Source organism: Pomacea canaliculata, linkage group LG2 (genome assembly GCF_003073045.1).
Source record: "Pomacea canaliculata isolate SZHN2017 linkage group LG2, ASM307304v1, whole genome shotgun sequence".
Taxonomy (NCBI): domain Eukaryota; kingdom Metazoa; phylum Mollusca; class Gastropoda; order Architaenioglossa; family Ampullariidae; genus Pomacea; species Pomacea canaliculata.
This window is the reverse complement of record NC_037591.1, coordinates 31,406,835-31,428,937: the sequence shown is the minus strand read 5'-3', so window position 1 is coordinate 31,428,937 and position 22,103 is coordinate 31,406,835. Positions and strand designations below refer to the sequence as shown.

General features: G+C 39.8%; 1 protein-coding gene across 1 annotated transcript; it reads left to right on the top strand.

Moving 5' to 3' along the window:
• Positions 1–2,103: 2,103 nt before the first annotated feature.
• On the top strand, positions 2,104–21,256 carry LOC112554452 (neprilysin-4-like). Its single transcript, XM_025222234.1, is given in 23 exon segments — positions 2,104–3,006; positions 7,501–7,652; positions 9,640–9,693; positions 10,777–10,938; positions 11,150–11,233; positions 11,487–11,692; positions 12,654–12,833; positions 13,243–13,329; positions 13,672–13,814; positions 14,208–14,301; positions 14,457–14,555; positions 14,557–14,586; positions 14,783–14,881; positions 15,213–15,290; positions 15,720–15,823; positions 16,342–16,400; positions 17,085–17,136; positions 17,675–17,742; positions 18,001–18,131; positions 18,454–18,519; positions 18,847–18,945; positions 19,257–19,333; positions 19,556–21,256. Coding segments are annotated over 23 exon segments (2,343 nt in total). The 5' UTR covers positions 2,104–2,890; the 3' UTR covers positions 19,659–21,256.
• Positions 21,257–22,103: the final 847 nt, after the last annotated feature.

The window sequence follows — 22,103 nt, the reverse complement described above, 5'->3', positions numbered from 1 at the left end:
CCTTCCCTCTCGATGAAGCCACGTTTACATAGACGACTTTAATGCTAGTCTATGGGTGTCCTTGAATGTAGAAGACAGATGAGCCCGACGTGCAGGGAGGACAAAAACAGACAAAAGCCGTGGGGACTTCTATCGACAATCTGCCTCAACAAAAGGCTTCTGATGTAGGGTTTTCTTTGAATGCCAAAGAACTGACCTCCGAGTACCACACTGAAGACATCCCAGTCCATCCCTCGTTGCAAAAAAGCAGATAATGAGTTTTCTTTCCCTTGGAAAGCTCTGTGGATGGATTTCTCTAGCGGCACGTTGTTCTCGACCTTACGACAAACGCTGGCTGTTGGAGTCAGTATAATTAGTTAAGAAATCCTAGTGTTGAAAGACTGCCATCATCTGTTTTTTGTGGGTCGATGTGTAGGTAGGAATACGTCTATGCATGTCAAACTGTAATTGTATTATTGTGACCATGTTCTTGAATGAGTTTTTTTTCTGTGAGTGCATAGAATCTGTTTATGTATGCACGTATCTATTCATTCATCAATATTTTTGTTCTTCCTATACTCACCAGTGTCTTATGTCTCAGTGTTCAGAATCAGACAGAAACGATAAAAGCTTGTTTAAAAGCTAGAAATGTATGTGTGTGGGAGGGGACCGAATCTGTAATCCACACAAATTCACTTGTGAGCAACTTCTCCACCTTCTTCCACCAGCCGGACACGAATTACGCAAAACTTACAGTTACTGGAATTCAGTATACGGTATGTAACAAAACATCAAAAGCACGAAATAATGTATACTCAGGCTACTTGTATATAAAGCTATTTTATAGCAGACTGTACCTATCAGAATCCAAGTACGAAGACCAGTATAGAAACTGTATGTAGGACACCCAAGTCCACATTCGGAGATATGATACGAAACTAGTGAACAATATATATAATCAGCTGGTACTGAGACTAGTGTGCTTGTCAGAGACAATGACAAAACTGTTGTAAGACAAACTGTATTTACAGGACACTGTCTAAGAACTGTGTAGTAAGCTGCTTGCATGAAGACTATTGGGACCTAACCTTGGTTGCCATCCGTGTGTCGTACATTTACATTTAGGACTGGGATGGTGAAGAACTGCGGCTATCGACCACTTGGGACTGGACAGAGACAAAGAGCTGTGATTATCAAACATTCGGGAGTAGAACTCAGTACATTGTCATCGAACACTTTGAAAAGTGACCAGTCTATAGAACAGTCTTTCACTGGTAGAAAATTGTAACAGAGACATATCATATTCCTTTAGCATGAAGACAGAGCAGAGAACAGCAACATTAACAAAAATCGAGTAACGGAGTGATTCAAAGTAAGGTTGACATGAAAATTGGAATGAGAGAAGAAGAGAAGATAAAAGACTCAAGGAAAAAGAGGAAAGCAAAGACAGACATGCAGAAATACAAAAGTAAAAAATGTCAGAAATAAAAATAACAAAAATTTAAGAGCATAGTGATAGCAATCAAAACCCTTAAGATGTGTGTGTTTGTGTGAGAGAGAGAGAGAGAAGCTGTGCAGCCTGACATATCTGATGACAAAAAAATTACCTTCACAATTCAAAGGATCTATTCTCTTGCAAGTAGGACAAACAACAGCGACAGCTACGACCCTTCTCCTCGCCGTCTGCATTAAGTAAAATAGTAGAACTACAAAGTTTAGGTATTATAACAACAATGATCACCATGGTAATCGAAACTCGACCATCATTACAACTGACTACGATTGTTGATTGGACTAATTTTACATCCGTTCCCGACACTTAACATCTTGTTGAGTGGATCGTCATCGCCATCTCCATCGTCATCGTCGACTAAATTCTTGCTAAAAAAAAAATATTTCCCTGGGTTTTCTCCATCTACTAGTTCTACCGCATCGCTACTATCGCTCTTGTCACTGCGAGGTCTTATGGCGTAGTGGTGAGGCAGTTCCAGTAAATCTATACCCTCCCCTCTAGCTCCACCTCTGCTGCCACCAGACTTTTCCCTTTCCCACAGACTTGCAAGCTCAAGACTATTAAAAGATTATTTCAGGCGGCGGGCAAGCTGTGGAGAGCGCGCGCGCTTGAAGCCAGTGTGGTCGGAAGCGAGGAGAAATGACAGCGCAGACAGAACAATGGATACACAAGACTTTCTACCTCTCGGCTCGGGTATGGGGCCGCGGAAAAGGCCAAGGGGAGGGGGAAATGTTCTCGGTGCGAGGCGAATGTGCACGGGCGCCCAAACTTACTTCGTTCTCGTCACAGGACTTTCTCGCCTCGCGTCGAACGTAGATGTCTGACGAGGACGTAGTGGATGCCGGGAATGACGCGCGCAGAAGAACATCGGAGGACAGGGAGACCCGCCAATCGTGAGCTCGTGGAGGGAATGGTCTGTGCCTTAGCGACGGAGCGAACATCAAAAGAAAGAAAATATCACTGATAAGCAAATGCAGGTGTTATCACCGCTAATTGTGTCAAACACGGAATAATATAGTATAGAGAACAATGTTGTATACAATTGTCTTCTGCTGCACGTTCTGGATGTAAGTGCGGAATACGATTTTACACTGATGCACGTGTTGGTGCAGTTTTAAGACCGTGAACACTTTCAAGGCTGGCTGCCAGTGTTTATTCGATGCAAAGTGCATTTAAATTTGATGTTTTCCAGACAGCACATAAAATGAATCCTTCACGCAGTTTATCGTTTGCCTTTGCGCTCTTGAAATCCGTTATGGCTTCGGAGTGAGGAGATCAGTTTAGATACATCATAAGACAACCAAAAAAATTTTTTTTTAAAGCGAGATCGTGGAAACGTTATTCTCAAGGGATTTACATCAATCGTGGTTTTTCCTGTTGCGACGGAGAGTTTCCAGTATGGAAACATCGTCACCAGCAGAAACTGAAAAATGGCTAACGGAAAATGGAACCGAGGATTTCGAGAGGACGGAGGAGGATTATCACTTCAAAGCCAACGGCATTGTCCGTCTGAGGTACGTGCTTTTGCCGGAGACTCTTTCTCTTCTCACTTCACCCTCGCGGGCAACTTTGCCACCAGCCGTCTAATGAGCCGAGCTTGTTAGGTCGTGGTAGACAGAAGGGGGGTTGAGTTGGTAGACAGACAGGCAGAGAGGGACACTTAACCAAACATAGAAGCAAGTGCAGACGGGGGCTCACGCCTGCTTACAGTATATACGTGCATATACACACATACAAACATACATAAACATGCACTCACACACCTAAAAAATTGTTTAAAACCCTCCAGGAACAAAACACTACAGGCACAAGACACCAAGTGACAGAACTACTTGGAACCAGATATAGGTCAAAATACAAAACTTCGAGCATGAAAACAGAATTAAATGTCAAGAAAGATAATTGCCACCCTTCACCCTTTTCAAAATCTGTGCTCCGCCCTCGCCAGTGCCTTAAGCTGGTAAACAAGTCTTGAAACCAGAAAAACTAGCGGCCACGCACACACATATACACGACTTTATCTGTTGTCAAGTTTATGGAAGTACATGTATATGCCCATCCGTGTGTGTGTGTGTAAAATAGACTGTGAGTACTACAAGTGTAGTAATGAGTGTAAGTATACTTCTCATGCTTGTTGCGCCCATGATCTCCTAGAATGGTGTGCGCTAACACACAGCATGGAGCGTGAAGACTACTCACCACTTAGTAGCATTGTCGTGGAGCATGCTCCATGAATGGGAAGAATAATGCGGTCTTTATCCTGCTTTCTAAAGGTGGAGAGAGGGAATGCGGAATGTTTCTTCAAGTCGACACGGATAAAAAGAATCACAAAGCAGTTGACAACTACGTGTAAAAGATATGGCGGATGTATCAAGTAGTCGATTTGTATAGGCTAGGAGGTACAGAGCATTTTTAGTTTGGTGGACATCTAGAGTTGAGAACGTTGAGGTGAACATAAAAATGTGAGGTTAGGTTGGGGCGGAGTTGTTTACGTGTCGAAGTTCGTGTGCTACATTTGAGTTCAAATTTTCAACCGAAATGCGTGCACAGAACTGCAACTATGTCCTCTGAGCACTACAGACGTTTCTGATAAATAAACTTAGCGCATGTAATGTTTATATATTACCTCAAAGGTACACAGAGTTATGAGGGAGGGACTAAATGACACATAATTGTGTTACATAATTGACAGCTAGAACATGCTGGACAGTTTTTGCTTTTGTTTGTTTTTTTGTTTTTTTGTTTGTTTGTTTGTTTGTTTGTTTTTGCAGTCTTTGATTTGAGTGAGGGGTCTGTTGTGAAAGTTTTCAAACTTCTTTACTATCCCAAGTTAGGTTTTAATGTATAACAATACATTAAATCTTTATTTTAAAAAATAAACATTCATTTCACCACAGATTCGCGAAGCACAGTGGCTTTAGCAGAAGTCCTAAAACATTATGTTCATATTCATCAGAATAAAGAAAGTAGCTATCCTCTCAAGTCCAACCTGCTGCCAAGGTCTGCTGTTACTTTACTACCCGCAGAATGACAACTGATTCGAACACAAAAGCTGGTAAAAGCAATAAACAGATGGTATGAGCTCTAAAACTAGAGCAAAAATGTTTGTAGTATCAGCATGTAGTTCTGTCATTCTCTAACCTTTTCAGAGGATGGGGATGTTAGACACCTCACTTTTCTCAGGGCCAGCTTTACCTGAGGGCAGTGTCTATCTCCTCTCCTTTGCTGCCTTATCTTCCCCACCCTCTAAGGTGTCAGGTACCCGTGGGTGTTGACCGAGGGAAGTTTGCTGCGCTACCCGTGAATTAAACCCGGGTATTCTCAATTCGGACTCGAGCGCTCTAACCACTCGGCTGTCCGCCTCCCAACATAACTAGATATAACTAAATATAACTAGAGAAACGACCTTCGCCTTTTAATGCCCCCCTACTTACTTCTGCCTCTTTGCCATTCTTTGCAATTTAAAAAAAAATGCTGTTTAGGTAACTTTAAAATCAATTTCTTTTTACATTGTGGGAGGCATTCACCATTCACGTGTCTTTTTCGAAAGTTATATCACGGAATCAATATCTTCCTTGGAAACAATGTAATGTTATAGTTTTGTTGAGTTTTATTTTGTAGCAAGATATTAAAACTTTACGTTTTATGTTTCCCTAGGGTTTTTTGTCATCAGTAAACTTCGACATTATATCAGATGCAAAGTTGCGGATTATGCAACTGCCGTTCTTTACTGCACGTCCGATGCATTTTTTTATTTATCTTTACTCTTTTTGATATTTAATAGTGTAATTAGTCTATGTCAAGACTCTTTATCAGGGAATTGTAATCAGCAGAGGCTGTTTTTTCGTGGTAAGTATAATAAGACTAAGGACAGTTTTTTGTGCGTTCACATGCTGTGCATAGTGCAGTCACACACACACACACACGTACACGTTCTTCTCTCACTCTATGCACACGAACAAATATTTCGTCTCCAGCTTTACACACATACCCATAGTAACCCAGTTGGCGAAAATTCAAAGTCTTGAGAACCAGCCTCTGAAGATTAAGCCAAAACTAACAAGATCCAGGCCTGGTAGAAGTGCCTCGTTCTGATCATGTGATACAGTTTGATGGTGTTTGCAGGCCTGGGAGAAGCCTCACATTTCACAGGTCTGCCACAGAGCCAGACGCTTGTCCAGAAACTTCGCAGTAATTGGTCCCCGATCCCCGAGTTTTCCCTGACACCTACAGGGCGCTCGGTGGCTCCCAGCTAAGGTTTCTCAGATTGCTGCAGCCACTTCCAGTTTTATGTGCGAATTGCTTGAACCTTCAGTGTTTTTATTTATTTATTTATTTTTTTTTTTTTTTTTTTAGTCTGTAAACTTTTCTGTACAGGCAATTCGCTTATAAATTCATGAACACTTCTATGTATGGGAGATTCGGGAAGGGAGGGGCAGGGGCAGGTGGTAACGTTTAGACATCCCAATCAGTTCCGAAGTGCTTGGGAGAAAAAAAAAAAACCCAGTCCCAACTGATTTGTTCGTTCTTTTTTTTTCGTTTTCTCCTTTTCTATCCAGATAACACTCTGGCAGGTCTATTAAGGTTTTGTTTCGTCTGTCCTCACGTCTTGAAAATTAGCGGCATCCTGATCACAGGGATGCAGGGAAAGAAGGGAAAGTAGTGGTAAAGTCTTAGCAAGGAAACATTAGAGATGCAGAAACTCTTACAGTTCGAAAACGAGGGAAAATTGAATATCGGAATGACGAAATGTCGGTATGAACGCTTATAAGCAAATGCTCGACTAGGTTTGATTCGATTTATTGATTTGATTTGGTTTGGCTTTGAGTGGCAATAAAATTTTCAGGATATTGTTGAACTAAGTCCAAACTCACGTGCCAATACGTTGCAATATATTTGTCTATACAATAGAACTGTGGATCACTTTGGCTCTTTGCCCGGTTAAGAAAAGTCTCCACACACACTCGTCCTCGAACCGTCTTGCTTTGACCGGTCTGTCCTACCCCCCAGTCATTCCTCCCCCTGCCTTACCCAAGAGGTTTTTCTTAATAAGCCAACGGGATCAGTTTTTAAATCAAAGAAGAGCAAGAACTGAAAGAAGTTCAAGAAACAAAACAAAGTATTAAAAAAAATACAACGTTGACAGTTTACGAAAAAAAAACCCAAAATACAATTGCAGGGAATTCTAGAGTCTGAGACAGTACAATGTTGGAAGTTCCAACAGGGGGTCTATAGTCGGCTTCAAGCAGAGCCAGCCAAAGTCTGTCTATTCATTTGCAGTCAAAGCTTCACTGTTGATGTACTAGGTCTGACAGGGGGAAAGGGGTGGATGGGTAAAAGCCTGTAATAATAATAAAGTGAATTTCTAGCGCGCTTTACCCCACCATCAAAGGATAGCTCAGAGAGCTTTACAAAGAAAAACTATCAACACATAGACATAATAATAATAATCCTGGTCTCAAAGCAGCCTGTACCTGATGAAGGTGCAGCGCTTGGATGTTTATCGACGCTGTCGGGGCAGTGAAAGCTCTGTTACAGTTTTCTCTTTGGATGAGATGAGATGTCCTCAGAGTCTGACTTGTAAGACACTTTTGTAGAACCACTTTCTAAACCTGTCCTTATTGTACGTCCATGTTCTAACCGATTCACAGTCAGAAACAAGGAAACGTACTTGGTGAATATGATAACTTCGTCTGTACATTTATCTCCTGCTTACCGTAGTTTATCTCCTTTTTACGGGCTGATAAAGTTCTCAAATAGGCAAGTGAATGGTCAGATCAACATTTTGTTTGTTTATGTTTACTGTTTATTGAGATGTTTGAGGTTTGACATATACTATTGTTAGATTGGTTCATCCGCGTTGTGCTTTTCTTTGTCAAGAAATGTGGTTGACCATAAACGGTCTGATTAAGAGAGTGGGTCTCACTCTCAAGTTAACTCTGCCAACAGACTCCAAAACATGGCGTAAGCAAAATTCGTATTAGAATTATTATTGTTCTTTATTTCAGAGGTGCCCAGAACAGCTGGTGGTCGAACCGCAGCCGCCTAGAGAAAGGCCTGGTTTTGCTGGTCGGGTTTTGTGTTGCTCTCTGCATCGCCCTCATCATCGCTCTTGCTGTCGTCAGTGGGAAATCAGATAACACCACTGTAGAGAATGGAGGTACCCGACATACTTACCATCAAAAATTCAAATGATAAAACAGTTGCTCTTCGGTTGCTGTCTGAACTCGCGTGCACACACACACACGCGCACACACATACTCGCGCGCACGTGTATGTATTCACTTCTGTCTTCTAACATAGGATGAAAGATGCAATGTGAAACAGATGAAACAAAAGATAGCCATACCACAAATGATGCAAGACAGAGAAATGTTATCTTACAGTTATGCGGCTAAGTAGTCATGTCGGAAGAAAAAAAACACATAGTGTCTCCACAAAGCTCCAAATAATTAAAAAAAAATAAGCGATATTTGATCTTATGAAAATGTATGGCAAGCACGGAAATGAATAAAGAACACACGTAGGAATTCAGACGCAAGGACAAAACAGTGACTGGCAAGATCTGGGTGGTTGGAGTTTTTTCTGGTGGGGAGTTCCTTATCGCCACATCTGTGGAAGAAAAAGCGTTTCATTTCGTATACAGCTCGGCGCAACTGATGACCCTGACATCAAATTGAAAAGAATCGTTCTCAGGACCGGATGGAAACAGCGACTCCAAGCGAGTAAATGTGGCAAAACAAAATCTTCAAAACAGTAAAGATGCAAGACGCTTTCGTAAAGCCAAAGAAGTTGGCTTCTGGGTCAAATGACATGGTATGACATTTTAAAGCTGCCAAGAGTGGCTCTTTTGAATAAGAATAATAATAAAAAATAACAACCTTTCATAGGGAGATACCCTAGCCAAAGCTAGTCTTACAGAGCTTCTAAAAAATATATGCTTCCACAGAAAAAAATAAAAATTCCCCACAATGCAAGCTGCCACATAAGAACAGTATCAACACACACAATTCAAACAGACTCATCAACATATATACAAACCTACAATGTCAAAGCCACTCTCACATATACAATCTTTACAGAATCATGATGAATACCTGCTGAAAAGCCTAGGTTTTTTCAAAAACTAATTTATAACCTCTCTTTCATCTCCACGTCTAAGCTAGTTTTTATCTCCGTCCTCGGCCTTTGGCCAATGTTCTTCGGCTTTCGTTAAAAAGTAGTGCACTGCATGTCAGATCAAAGACAGTGCCACTCTCATGTGGAGCTTCAGACCGCAATTTTGGCATCGAAGTAGTCAAATCAAGACGAGTGAATGGGGACAGACACAATTTGGAGTATATTTCTTGATGAGAAAATAAAATAAATAAAATCAAAAGGTATGCACGTTGGTGGCAGCCAGCAACACGTCGCCCGGGTGTCTGTCCGTCGGCAGTGGAAATGAAGCAGCCACCCAATCAGTTGTCTCAAGGGGGGACTGGGGCTACCTTGGCCTTTCACAGCGAATCCCCACAGTGTCTACAAAATGGAATTGCTAAACGGATGGACGAATTACGAAAAGCCACGTGACATGAAATGTAATTAAGGTCGAAGTCCAAGATTTAGCGATTGTGGTGAGGTGGGAAAGTGGAGAAGAGGATTTTCTATACCATGGGTCGTTCTCATCATCACTGAGTTCACTCACTGAGACCTTGAACAGAACTGTCCCGAAACAGAGACAGACAGATCATTGGAGAGAAAATGATGATGATGATATTTGTGGAGACCAGATATCGATGTCTTTTTCAACATTACAGACAAGAAGTAAAAAAAAAATCTGAATAAAATGGTGGTACAGTTGGCCACCATGCAAACGATTACTAAATTAATTTTAACATTTGCTAAAATAATCTTACGTGTACAGAGGTTTTAACAAACAAACAAACAAACATCACGTAAATATGAATATTCGTGTGGTATTTTCTCTGTAAATATAAGAACACAAATAAATGCCAAAAGAAGAAAAAGTAAGTAGAGACAGACACAGACAAAAAGGATCAGCGTTTGAAGAAAATAGAACCAAAAAAGAGACAATTAGAAGAGACTCTCAGATGTCTGAAAATATGGTATTTCTCTTTTCTGACAAAGCAAACTTTACTGTGTTCCAGAGAGCGGTTCACAGAAGCAGGAGGTTTGTACATCCCTGGAGTGCATCATTGCAGGTAAAGGCGATACGGCGATATTCTGGCTATAGTCAGAGCTGGGGAGGGGAGGAGTGAGGGGAGGGGAGAGAGTTGGGAGGTATTGGCAGTTACTCTTCTGTGCTATTTTGTCTGTTAAGCCGACTTTCTGCTTAGAGGTTGTTGGAGGGGTGGGTGTCTCGAGATTTGTAAGGGGAGGACTGTTTACTAGCGCCACGCAAGCATCATGGCCTCTTCTGAGGACATATGATGAGAGAGAGTGTGCAGCTCCTTCTTCTGATTGATATTTACAGTTCGGAACGATCTTGTCAGTCGAAAGCAAAGAGTGAAGTCTACTCCTTCATTTAGTGATCTTCCCTCTTTCTTCTCACCGTCCGGTGGCATAGAGGTTAGCGCCTGTCACCAATACAGTGAGGGTTGGCTGTCCTGGGTTCAGATCTTGCCTCGGGTACATTTTCCTTTCTCTGCATGAAGCATTTGTTTACAGGGCTGACTGCCTTGTCGTGATATAGTCCTCATTGCTGGCTCGGCGTAAAACACCAATTCCACCCCCTTTTCACCTTCCTTCGTCTCTCTCTCTCTCATGTGCTAGTTTCCTCTCATACCTTTTTTTTCCATCTCTTGTTTTCTTGGGGTCAGGGGAGGGGTTGATAAAGGGATCTAAATTCTACCTATCCTATAATCTTTCTTTTAAAATTCTCGGAATTAAAGTCTGGTTCAAGTTAAGCTGAATGTCAGAGAAACTAATTTTGCGTTATATTAGATGCTTGATTTATCCTTTAGGTCGTAAATCTTTGCTCAGACACTCAACATAATGCATAATAACAAACTAGAAGTCTCAGACTATCCTTTAATTATGTTATCAGAATTCTCAGAGGTAGCTCTACAGGTCATCAGAGTTTGAAACATGACCTATTGTCGTTAGGGATTCTCGACCTTGTCCCTTTGGTTATGCCATGGTCTGTGTGCTATCAGTATTATTTGAAGTTATTTAACAAAAATTTCTAACAAACAGGAAAGGAAACTAGAATGCATTTTACTGCCAATCAACTAATACTGACACCACCGCCATTAGCATGAATACTTTTCTGTTCTGATGATCAGCGGCGAGAGTGAGCACGTCCATCGACTTCACTAAGGATCCGTGCCATGATTTCTACAACTACGCGTGTGGTACCTGGAGAGAAAAGAATGTCATTCCAGAAGACAAGTCCAGCCTCACGACCTTTGTGCTTCTGCGAGATGAGGTCGAGGTCATTCTTAAAAGTAGGTCATTCAGTTGACCTATATAATTTTTATGAGAGATGGATAAAGGAAAAAAGTAAGGAAGGGATAGATTTGTGACGAATGGAATTTACTTGTACATGATTATTTTTTTAAATGTAAACAAGTGTCTGAGTCCCCAGCGTCGATGCGCGCGCATTCTCTCTCTAAAAATACGTTACTAATAAAATATGTTTCTTCCACTTTATTACAGACATACTGGAAAACAACAGCACATACATGGATCATGAAGTGCTTCTAAAGCCCAAACAACTCTACAACTCTTGTATGAACCTCGGTACGCCAAAGTCTCACAAAACACGGTTGTTGTAACGAGAGAGATGATAACAGCGATAACACTATTGCGCTTATACTGCTACATTGTCATCGCCGTATTTCTATTGCTAATCTTATTACCATTGTCAGCAATGATTTAATCCAGTTGAAAGTATCTTCACATCCGGTTATGTCATCAGTGAATATGTAGTTTTAATTTCGCTAATATCAAACCTTGCTGCTGTGATCGCACCTCATGCACTTGCCTGTTCTAGCCAAGCTGGAGGAGCGGGGTGATAAGCCACTAAGAGATTTCTTGAACCAGCTGGTTACGTGGCCTTTGCTGAATGACACAAACTGGGATGAGCAGCGTTTCAATCTGACCGACCTGCTGGTGACCCTCAGTCTGTACAGCAATCATCCTCTCGTGTCCGTTAGCGTCAACCCTGACGTCAAGAACTCCTCCGCACGGATTCTCTACGTGAGTGTTTCCATCCTGTAACAACATAGCTTTACAGACGGACCAGCAAAAAAATTTATATCGACTGACAGCTACGAGAAGACAAAATAAATAAGAAATGTTAAAAAAGACATCAAGTCATTTTTATTTTGAGTAAGCCGAGAAATGCGCATGCGTATTGACAAACTCGAACAGAACGCGGTAATTAAACCAAACGAGTTGTAATATAATGAGGAAAAGTAGAGAAAATGTATTTACTGCAAAAGAACAATCAACCAGCTATTTTTGAAGATGTACTTTTGTGATGATTAAACTGGAGAAGAATCACCTATCATGATACATTAAAGGGATGGACGTTGTTAACCAGGGGAAGAGAAAGAACAGTATAAGCAAATTAAGAAATATATAACCGTACCTCAATTTGGGAGAATAATATTTTCGCAAGAAAGTGAGGCGGCTATGCATTTTAGAGGCAAAAATAGGAGATGAAGGAGTGCACAGTATACAATGATATGAAAATAAGGCCTGTGTCAACAGAAACTATCAGATTGTCTCAAAAGCTAATATATTTTACACCTCAGCTTAATGAAATTCTGAATGATAATTAATAGCAAGTAAATATTTTAAAAGTAGGTACAATACAATGCAATGTTCAGTTTGGAAGGAAAGTACTCACACTTAGTTCATTTACACCTTTCTGCTTCTGTTTCAATGGACCAGTTTACTTCACATCAAAAACATATAAACGGTGTTGAGGACACTGAATACACACACTTGAAAACACAGGTTGCCATCTCCGTCTGTTAGGTTAGTCTTCGTTTAGCTGTAGTGAAAATAACTGCAGAACACGACACGAATCTGCTGTAACCTCGACAACACCACAAATAAGCATTCGTTTCGGGCACCTCCATCTTAAACAAGTCTTTATCCCATCGCTCTTTTGATTGTCTGAGATGGCAACGGTCTGTTTTGCACGTCACAGATTGATCAGCCCGACTTCGTGCTGCCCGGCCGGAAGTACTACTTAGTCTCCCGTGACGACCCCTTCCTCAAGGCCTACGAGAAGCTGATGAAGAGCATCGCCTTGGAGCTTGGCGCCAACACCACCACAGTGACCAACAGCGTGAAGCAAGTGGTGGACTTCGAGATTCAGCTCGCCAATGTTGGTCCTTTCATGTCTGTGTGTCTGTGTATGAATGTCTGTATGTAAAGTTATGATGTATCTATGTAAGCATTGATGTAAAATGCATTTGTAAATATTCTACTATTAACTGCTAGCATCTATATACTGTATTTTAATTACCTTTAATCTTTTGAATACTATTTTATCGATTGATGTATATATATTTATTTGTGTGTGAAGATGTATGCGCATGAGATACACGTGCAGACATCAGTATGTTCACTACAACAGAAGATCGAGGGAAAAGTACATTTTTATCCATTATATAGTAAGAGTTCAACATTAAAATCATAATCATTCTATTTTTATGACATTAATCCACTCCCTATCATCGTTGACTTTATAAACGCATTTAGTTTATGTCTGGTCACCCTGTCCTTTGTTACAGATTAGTGTTCCAGATGAGGACAGACGGGACAACGAAGCTCTATACAACAAATACACACTGCCGCAACTTGAAGCCAACTTCACAGGGGTGAGTGCAGGTGATACTATACTAGTGAGAATCACGAGTGAAGCTGTTATAACTGGTGCTGCTCTGAATATACAGCAATGCTAAAACGATTTTTTTAAAGAAACTGTATTCCGTAATCGGAAGGCCAACCATACTACATCGCTCACCGCGATCTACACTGTCTGTCAACTTAAATTTGAAGATCACCATGCTTTGCTATTGTGTTTACCATGATTTGCCCCAATCTTAAGTCTGAGCTCACCTCTGTGCTGGTACATGCGCCTATGTAAGTCTCATTATTATTAAAGTATGAAAATGTATTTTTAATATGCAGCAACGATACAAAATGTTTAATTTTATCAGGCCATCCACTGGAAAGTCTACTTCCAGGGTATAATGAGTGATGAAGATATACAGATACCTCTGAGACCTGACGAAGTTGTTATCAACAGAGCGCCATTATATATCTCACGACTTCTGGAACTGTTACGATCTACCTCCAACAGGTGAGAATTATTTCAATCTAGCAATTATTTCTCACTGCTGTGAGAGTGCTTGCATTCTGCTTTTCAGAAGCATTAGAAGACATGCAAACATAAAAAGCGGCTAAAATCTAATCAGATGATTTTATTCTATCTGGACAGGTTTACACTTTGCTGGATTGTTTGTTGAAAATGAAAAAAAAAATCATTAAGATCAGTTAGACTGGCAGTACGATCAGAACGAACACTGCCATCTTTTGTCCAAAAAAAAATAAATAAATAAAATAAAAACACCTTCACTGGAACTAAATTAAGAACTGTTAAAATGTGAATGTATGAGGAGAGAGTATCACCAACATATCAAGGTCTAGTCTTTTATTTCCGCACTCAACCATAATTTTTACATTTCTTTCTTAGGACCTTGGCAAACTACTTGGTTTGGCGGATTGTCAGGAGCCGAGCAATCACACTGAATGAGCGCTACTTGGAATTCTTTGCGGAATTCGACAAGGTGAGATATTAGTGCGTTAGTCAATGTGTGCTCGCGTGTGTGTGTGTGTGTGTCTATGCGTACGCGTGTCTGTAAGTTTTATTACGTGCTCTTTATAGGCCGTTAGACTGCGGCTTTTCATATTTAACGCAGTCACTCGCTTGCGTCATTGGCAGGTGGTTTCTGGGATTGCTGTGCAACCAGCGCGCTTCCGCTCGTGCGCCTCATACGTCACGGACGTCCTGGGTCTCGCCGTGGGTCACATGTTTGTAAAGTGAGGCCTTTGCTGAAGATGCTAAGCAGGAGGTAACACTGTCAATAACGCATCATCCATTTCTAATTTCTTTGTTGTTGTTGTTGTTGATGACGATGATGACGACTATGATGATGATCAAGTTGGTTGTGATGGTGGGGGTGGAAAATAAAAAATAGAAGCGAAAGAAATGAGTATAAACAATCTAAAGTATGTGACTCTAGCTTTTCTTAATTTATTTTCGCAAAGGTGGTGAACATGATCCGAGAGCTCAAGAAAGCCTTCAACGGTCTCCTCGACGAGTTGGACTGGATGGATGATAACACGAAGAAACTGGCCAGAGAAAAGGTAGCGCACTTTATTCTATTTTCGTGAATACTCTACAAGATTCTGTAACATTCTACAACATTCAGTAAATTTCTTCCCCATTCTTCTATTATTTGATCGGGATGTGCACAGCCATGCTTAATGTAACAACTGAGAGGTGAGCAAGTGAGGACAGCGTTTTCATTCTCATCAGACATCAGAGATTCAGTAACTGAGTAAAGTTTCTGATCTCTCAAGCCCATTTATTGCAAGTGAAATGTTATTAGAATAGTTTATAAATCACAGGACATGATCTTTCTTCCGGAAGACGAAAGTGATTAACTTCTGCCAATGCGCTGCGCTTAATTTTCAGAATGAATTCATCGACGACAAGATTGGCTATCCAGACGAGGTGCTAAATACCACATACTTGACGACATTTTATGAAAATGTAAGTAACTGGAACCAGACACTGTCAGTACTAAAATGGATGTCGGTATATGGGTCTGTATGTGTTTGATTATGAGCCTGAAATGTGAAATTCTACCTGGCTGTGCATTTATGTGTAAGTCTGCAAATGATTGTATGTTTGTAGGTGTGCCTGTGTGTTGGTCTGCCTGTCTGTTTTGCATTTTTATGAGTCTGTATATTTTTCTACCTAATTGTGAGTCTGTTTGTTTGTGTGTCTGTCTTTCTGTTTGCCTGCCGTTCTTTGTTGTCCGTTTGTTAACGGAGATAAATGCTTGCACATTGGTGTGTATTAATAATGCATGAGTGCGTCTGCAAGTGTGTAATGGTGATTGTCGAGAAAGTGGTGGAGGTCGTTAATACCTACTTCTCGTGTACTCTTACTTGGATTTTTTTTTTCTGTTTCACTCAGTACACTTACAATCCAGAAAAGTACTTTGAGAATGCCGTGATGAACGCTAAGCAAGGAATAAGAAAATCGTTCAGACAGCTTCGTGAACCCGTCGATCGCAGCCAGTGAGTTACTTCTGTCGACGGTAGCAACTGTCTTTCCAAAGAAAATAAAAAAAGAGGAATAATCAGTAACTTCATTAAGTTGCAAACCACAAGTCGAAGATACATGTTTATCATACTTAGTCTTTCAGGAATATTACTGACAAATTTCTGATTTCTCAGTGTTGGCAGTTGTGAAATGCTGATTTGGAAACATAAAATATAATATTCTATCTTTTCTTACATAAGCACGGAATAATGCACAGAGATAAATAAGACACAAGCAAGATTCTCTTTTTGATTAAATAAATAAATGGAAGAAAACAAGGATTAGCATTTTCACTACCAGCAAAACTATACTTTTTGAGTGATGGAACAGAGATGACAAACAGACGGGAAAAGAAAATAAAAGCCTGACTTAAAGAACAGGCTAAAAAATTGATAGATGCTGAGATAGTTTTACAGACAGAGATAACAGAATAGGCAAGTAAGGATATAAATCATATATATATATACATGAGAACTGTGTTTACATTGTTTAGATGGACTTTGGCCCCCTCGACCGTGAATGCGTTTTACAGTCCTCCTCGCAACCAAATCAGTAAGTTTATTTACTTTTGTTTTGTTCTATGTTACGAGGTCAATATTGACTATGTTCAGGATAGTGAGATTGCTTATAGTCATGTTTTATTATGAACAATAATTAATGTATATGACTTTTATGGCGTTAGTGACGATTGTGGTACTTCATGTGATGCCGTGCAGAAAGCAACAAGGATTTTTACTGATTTTTTTTAACGACTTCTGATGCTTTCAAGTGATATTTTCTTCCTACAAATAATCAGTAAACATACAGGCCAGCAGACAAACTTCTACCACTATCTCCCTCTCTTCACATTCTACCCGTACATTAGTCTCAACCACCTCCACCATCACTAAAAAATCTCAAAATATTGGCGATTGTATGGAATGAAATGTTCGCGATATAAGTATTACATAATATATAATCCGCTGTTATCTATAGCTCCACTCATATACCCATGAACACGTTGAACTGAGCTCCAAGTGGCAAGCTAATCAAGTCAGCCATATCGGAAACTGAGAGTAATGTAGCATCTTGCACGGCATCCAGGCGGGACCAGACATTGATGTGCGAACACTAAACCACAGAGATAACCCCACCGCGACCTTTGTCAGGGTGTTACTTGGCGTGCGCTGCATCTTTTCATATTTTTAAACACTTTATTTATTCATCTTCCTTTTTTATCTTTGTTGCCTTTGGCAGTGTTCCCTGCTGGAATTCTTCAGCCGCCGTTCTACAGCAAGACCTATCCGAAGTATGTAGCCATATTTCTGAGGTTTATTTTGAGGCTTTATTAATTTACGAGAGCCTGCCTTCTAATTTTTGCTTCGGTGATGCTTGAGATTTCATGTTACAGTTGGTCGCACACTTCAGTTGAGCCAGAATTTGGAATGTATGTTGACTGTGTCATGGTTGTTATGTTGTACTCACTATACTGTGTTCACTGCGCTGGTTGAGCCTCGTCTTGTCTTTTCGTCCCTCTTGATGTAAAATACTAAAAAAAAAAAAAAAAAAAAAAAAACAACAAAAAAACAAAAAAAAAAAAAAAAACAAAGAAAGAACCAAACATAGACAATCAGGAGACACAAAAAAGATCAAGTCAAGGTTTGCTTCAGGGTTTGCTCATTTAAATTTTGTATATTTTTTTTCTAATTTTTATTCTCGCATCTGCCTCGTTGGTATTTAGCAGCTAACGATCGAAGGTGCATCGCCATAATTATTACTCTCGATTATAAAAAAAAAAAAGAGCTCGAGGTCTTTACCCGCGTGAAGAAGATGAGGTTATGTTTCAGATCCCTCAACTATGGAGGCATTGGCGTCGTCATTGGTCACGAGATCACCCACGGCTTTGATGACAGAGGTGAATTAAATCAATACTCAAAAGAAAGACGGAAGGATTAATCGATGGACCAAACAGACAGACAAAACCGCGGACAAACCCCGATTATTTCTATTTCACTATCAGTACTACTTGTGTGCGACAAAACTGGATATATTTCAGATCCTTTTTGGGAAGCAGCATCAATGTGAAATAAGTTTACAAAAACTAAGAATGATGCTTCACACGGGGGTTGAATTGAACGATGTTTCACACTGGGTTAAATTAACTGTTGTGTAGGTCGCCAGTACGACAAGTTTGGGAATCTGCAACAATGGTGGGATGATGAAGCTATCGGTAAATTCAAGACCAGAGCCCAGTGCATCATCAATCAGTATGGAAACTTCACCGTGCCAGAAGCAGGCATGAAAGTAAGAAAAACAAAACAGTCGAGACTAAACATCCACAATAACTTTACTTCTAGTTATTAATTAGCTCGTTGGTCTCTCAAATCCAAAGTCGGCGTTGTAATACTTTAGCGTCAAGAGGAGTAGGTGAGCTGTTAAGAAGCACTGCTTGCTTTATGTTTCAGTAGCATTTTTTTCTTTTTTTTTTTTTTTAAAAAAAAAGCTACTTTTCAGTCTTGACATTTTACATATTGTCTACTGGGCCTTTTTAAGGTTGTCCAGTCTCCAGGCTAATATAATCTTTGTGTTTTGCTTTGTAAACACTTGCGTCTTGCGTGTGTCTCAGATTAATGGAGTGAACACACAAGGGGAGAACATCGCAGACAACGGAGGACTAAAGCAGAGTTTTAGGGTGAGTCATACTGCATCACAGTGCAGCAGCTGGACCCTCAACAAAACCTCCCATGTCATTAATCCATGTCTTTGAGAACTGCCCTTTGGTCGCCATGATGAAGCCTGATTAATCTTTTAACGAATTTCACTACACGAAGGTTTTTTTGTTTGTTTGTTTGTTTTTTGGTTGTTTTTTTTTTTGTTTTTTTTTTTTTTTTTTTTTTTTTTGCAAAGACACTTTTATTTCGGTGCAAAGTTATTCGTAAAACTCTAAATATTTTAATTTTAAAAAAACGACGAAGACATAGTTTGCTTTACTTGCTTTGATATGGGTTTTTTTTTTCAGGCTTATAGAAACTGGGTTAAAGAACAAGGCAAAGAAGAACCTTTATTGCCTGGACTGAATTTTACTCACGATCAGCTATTCTTCATTAACTTCGCGCAGGTATGCTTTGATCACTTACAGTCTACACATGTAAGCAATATAACTAGTGTTTGGAATATGGTTGCTGGAGACATCAAAGCTAGATACCAGAACTTCTCACAAAAAGTAACAACTCTGGCGAATGTAATATTAAAGTAATAAAGAAAATAAGACTTAACGGCTTGAAACCTTAGAGTGTAAGAGATAGGTGAAAAAAAAGAGGAGAATGAAGTATGTTTCTTCAGCTAGTGTCCTCTTCGTTGTTCATGCTTTGGCATTTGAGGTGTTTGAGATATGTTCAGAGTGTGTTACCATGGGTTTTTCTTTTGTAGATCTGGTGCACCAATATGAGACGAGAAAACGCTATTAATCGCGTGCTGACAGGTGTTCACAGTCCTGGAGAGTTCAGGTAAGTTGTAGTGTTGTTCCCTTATTTTATTTAACCCAACATTATAATTTGCAGTTATTTGTTAGTTGATTAGACTTTCTGAGTTACTGTGTTTGTATGAGCTTGAATGTCTGCGAATACTAATGTTTGTGCGTCCTTGACCTCGCTCCCTACTTCTCGTTCGTTTGTCTGTCTGCCTTGCACGTGAACTACGTGACATCGCGTTGTGGTTTTATTCTTCAGGGTGATCGGAACTCTCCAGAACTCGGAGGAGTTTGCAAAAGCTTTCCACTGCGCCAAGGGCACGACCACCATGAACCCACAGAGCAAGTGTGTCGTCTGGTAGACGACTGAGACAGAAGTACGATGGTAGATCTTCTAGCAATGTTCCTACACATTCACAAGATCCTCAAGGAGTGTTAACTCGGTGACAATAATCAAAGACTGTTTATAAAGAGTAGTATATGTATATATATAAACGGGTATGAAGAACTCAATCTAAGAAGTGTTTTCGCAAAGTTTACTATCTATCGTTAGAGCACAGTAAATGCGTAAAAATGTATGGTTACAAATAAACTATTAATTGAAGAAATGTTTAAAAAGTCGCTGAAAAAGATTTGTCTTACAAAGTTTCATGCTTGCATTAGACATAACCAAGAAAAAAAAACATGTCGGTTTTATGTCGCAGTTTTATGTTTGTGTGAATCTAAACAGATAATTTTATATAACCTGAATGTGTCGCTAATACGTCAAACGATTTTTTTCTCCTTTTGAAGTAACTGCACCCGTCGAGGAGCTGTACTCGGCGGTTTGTAGTGATTTACGGTTGACGCGATTCTCGCTTGTACCCACCACTCTTATCGCTCGTCAACACCAAAGACTATTGAAAGTTTTTATTTTTGTCAGGAATGGTTTTCTCCCGACTTTAATTTTTTTTTTTTTTTTTTTTAATGAGCATAGGTCTGGGAAGGTTGAATGGCGTGTGGTAAAATAAGGAATTGCGAAAATCGCAATTGCGTTCTCTGGTATTATGTTTGTTGGAAGAAAAGTGCAAGTCATTGATGCTTTTTTGTCAAACGACCCAGCCCGGTACAGTTTTGCAAAGAAAATCTTTCAAATTGTTGAGTTTAATTTACTTTGTATCTAACACGTCGAAAACTTAAAGAATTGTCTTACGTAACACCTAAGTATTCTGCCACTAACCAATTGTCTTGTACAGTCTCGTTAAAAAAACGGCATTTTGAGTTACTTTCAAGAAGTAATGGAACTTGTGTTGCAAAACTGCGACTTGCACATTTGTTGTGTTACAAGACTGATTTATGGACCTGAACTCGTCACGGAGCAAACGACTAGAATTACGAAAGAGTCCATAACCATACTTCTATGCGTCCTGCATGGTGTTGTACACTTATTCTTATAATAACCACAAACTGCTTTGTACAAAACACACCAAAAAAACTTTTAGCCAGATTCATTAACAGGGTCAGGTGTGCCTCTGTTACCGTTGGCATTTCCTATATTTTCTTCAAATGTAGTTTGCTGAATATCGTCTAGCTCGACGTGGACAAAAGTGAAAGAAGAAGCTAGCGATAATGTCTAGGCTCATCTTGGATTTTTGGTTCATCTTTATTCGATTTTCTGTCATTTTAAAGGGCATATCAGTAGCTTCACAATTTCAGAAGGAAACTGCATAATAATTACACAACAAAATCTGTCTTATTTGAAAGCCATTTTTTTTAATTTGTTGAAGAATACGGCGTTTCCAATCATAGTGAAGTGATTTGTATTTCTTTTGTTATAAATCACGATCGTGTGATTATCTGTTTTTTGATGGCATTCGTGACTTTTGTTTCTTTCATTTTCAATTGCTTTGTGAAAGTTTTGTATACATAAAAATCACAAGGATTTATATATTGAATACTAAAAACTATCATCTACGTGTTATCATAAGAGGTTGTGTTCTTTTGTTCTAATTATCTCATTTATTAAAATTCTTTATTGACAGTCTCAAGACCGTGAGAAGCGCTAAACACACATTGTCGGCCTAGTAGCAGCTTCGTATAAACAGCTTGGCAGCAAAATCCTTTTATGTATGGAATTAGCCATACTTGCCGGTACTTTATGGGCACTTATATCAGGAGATATGAAGTTTATGACACGCCACTTCAACTTAAAAATAAGATTATACGATACCAAAAGATGGTTTACGTGTGTCAGTCGTTAGCATAGAACTTAAGCTGCGCTTTGGGTTTCTAAGACCCAATGAGGTGTGACAGATTTAAGCGAACCTGTCTCTGTGTGAATGTGCGTGTGTTTTAAAAAAAAAGCCAAATTTGAGACTAAAAGTTAAAAAATAGATACTGCCCGTCGATTCGTTGTAGAAAGCAACGCATTTATAAATACAAGTGCCAGGAACAAAGTGTCAATATTTAAGTCCGGGTGTACATGTAAGTACACTTAAGAGATGCACTACGAATTATTTGCCTGTAAAAGACCAGCTTATCTGGTCAATTACTCGTTAGGCCCTTAGTCATTCGCAGGAGAATCGTGTGGTTAAAAAAAAAAATACACCTGTTTTGTTAATCCCAGCGTTTCCATTTCTGATGGAGTCTGAAAAAGATGCCTGCTCCTAAGGCAATAGTTACGAACTAGACATAGTCACATCCGTACCCCAAGGTTTTCTCGACTGTGTTTAGTCTCTATAGCCCTAACAAGCCATGTAGTCATAGCAGTGGGCACTATACGAGCCAGATTATCAGACGACCTGTTAGCACTGCATGGTTCCAGTAAC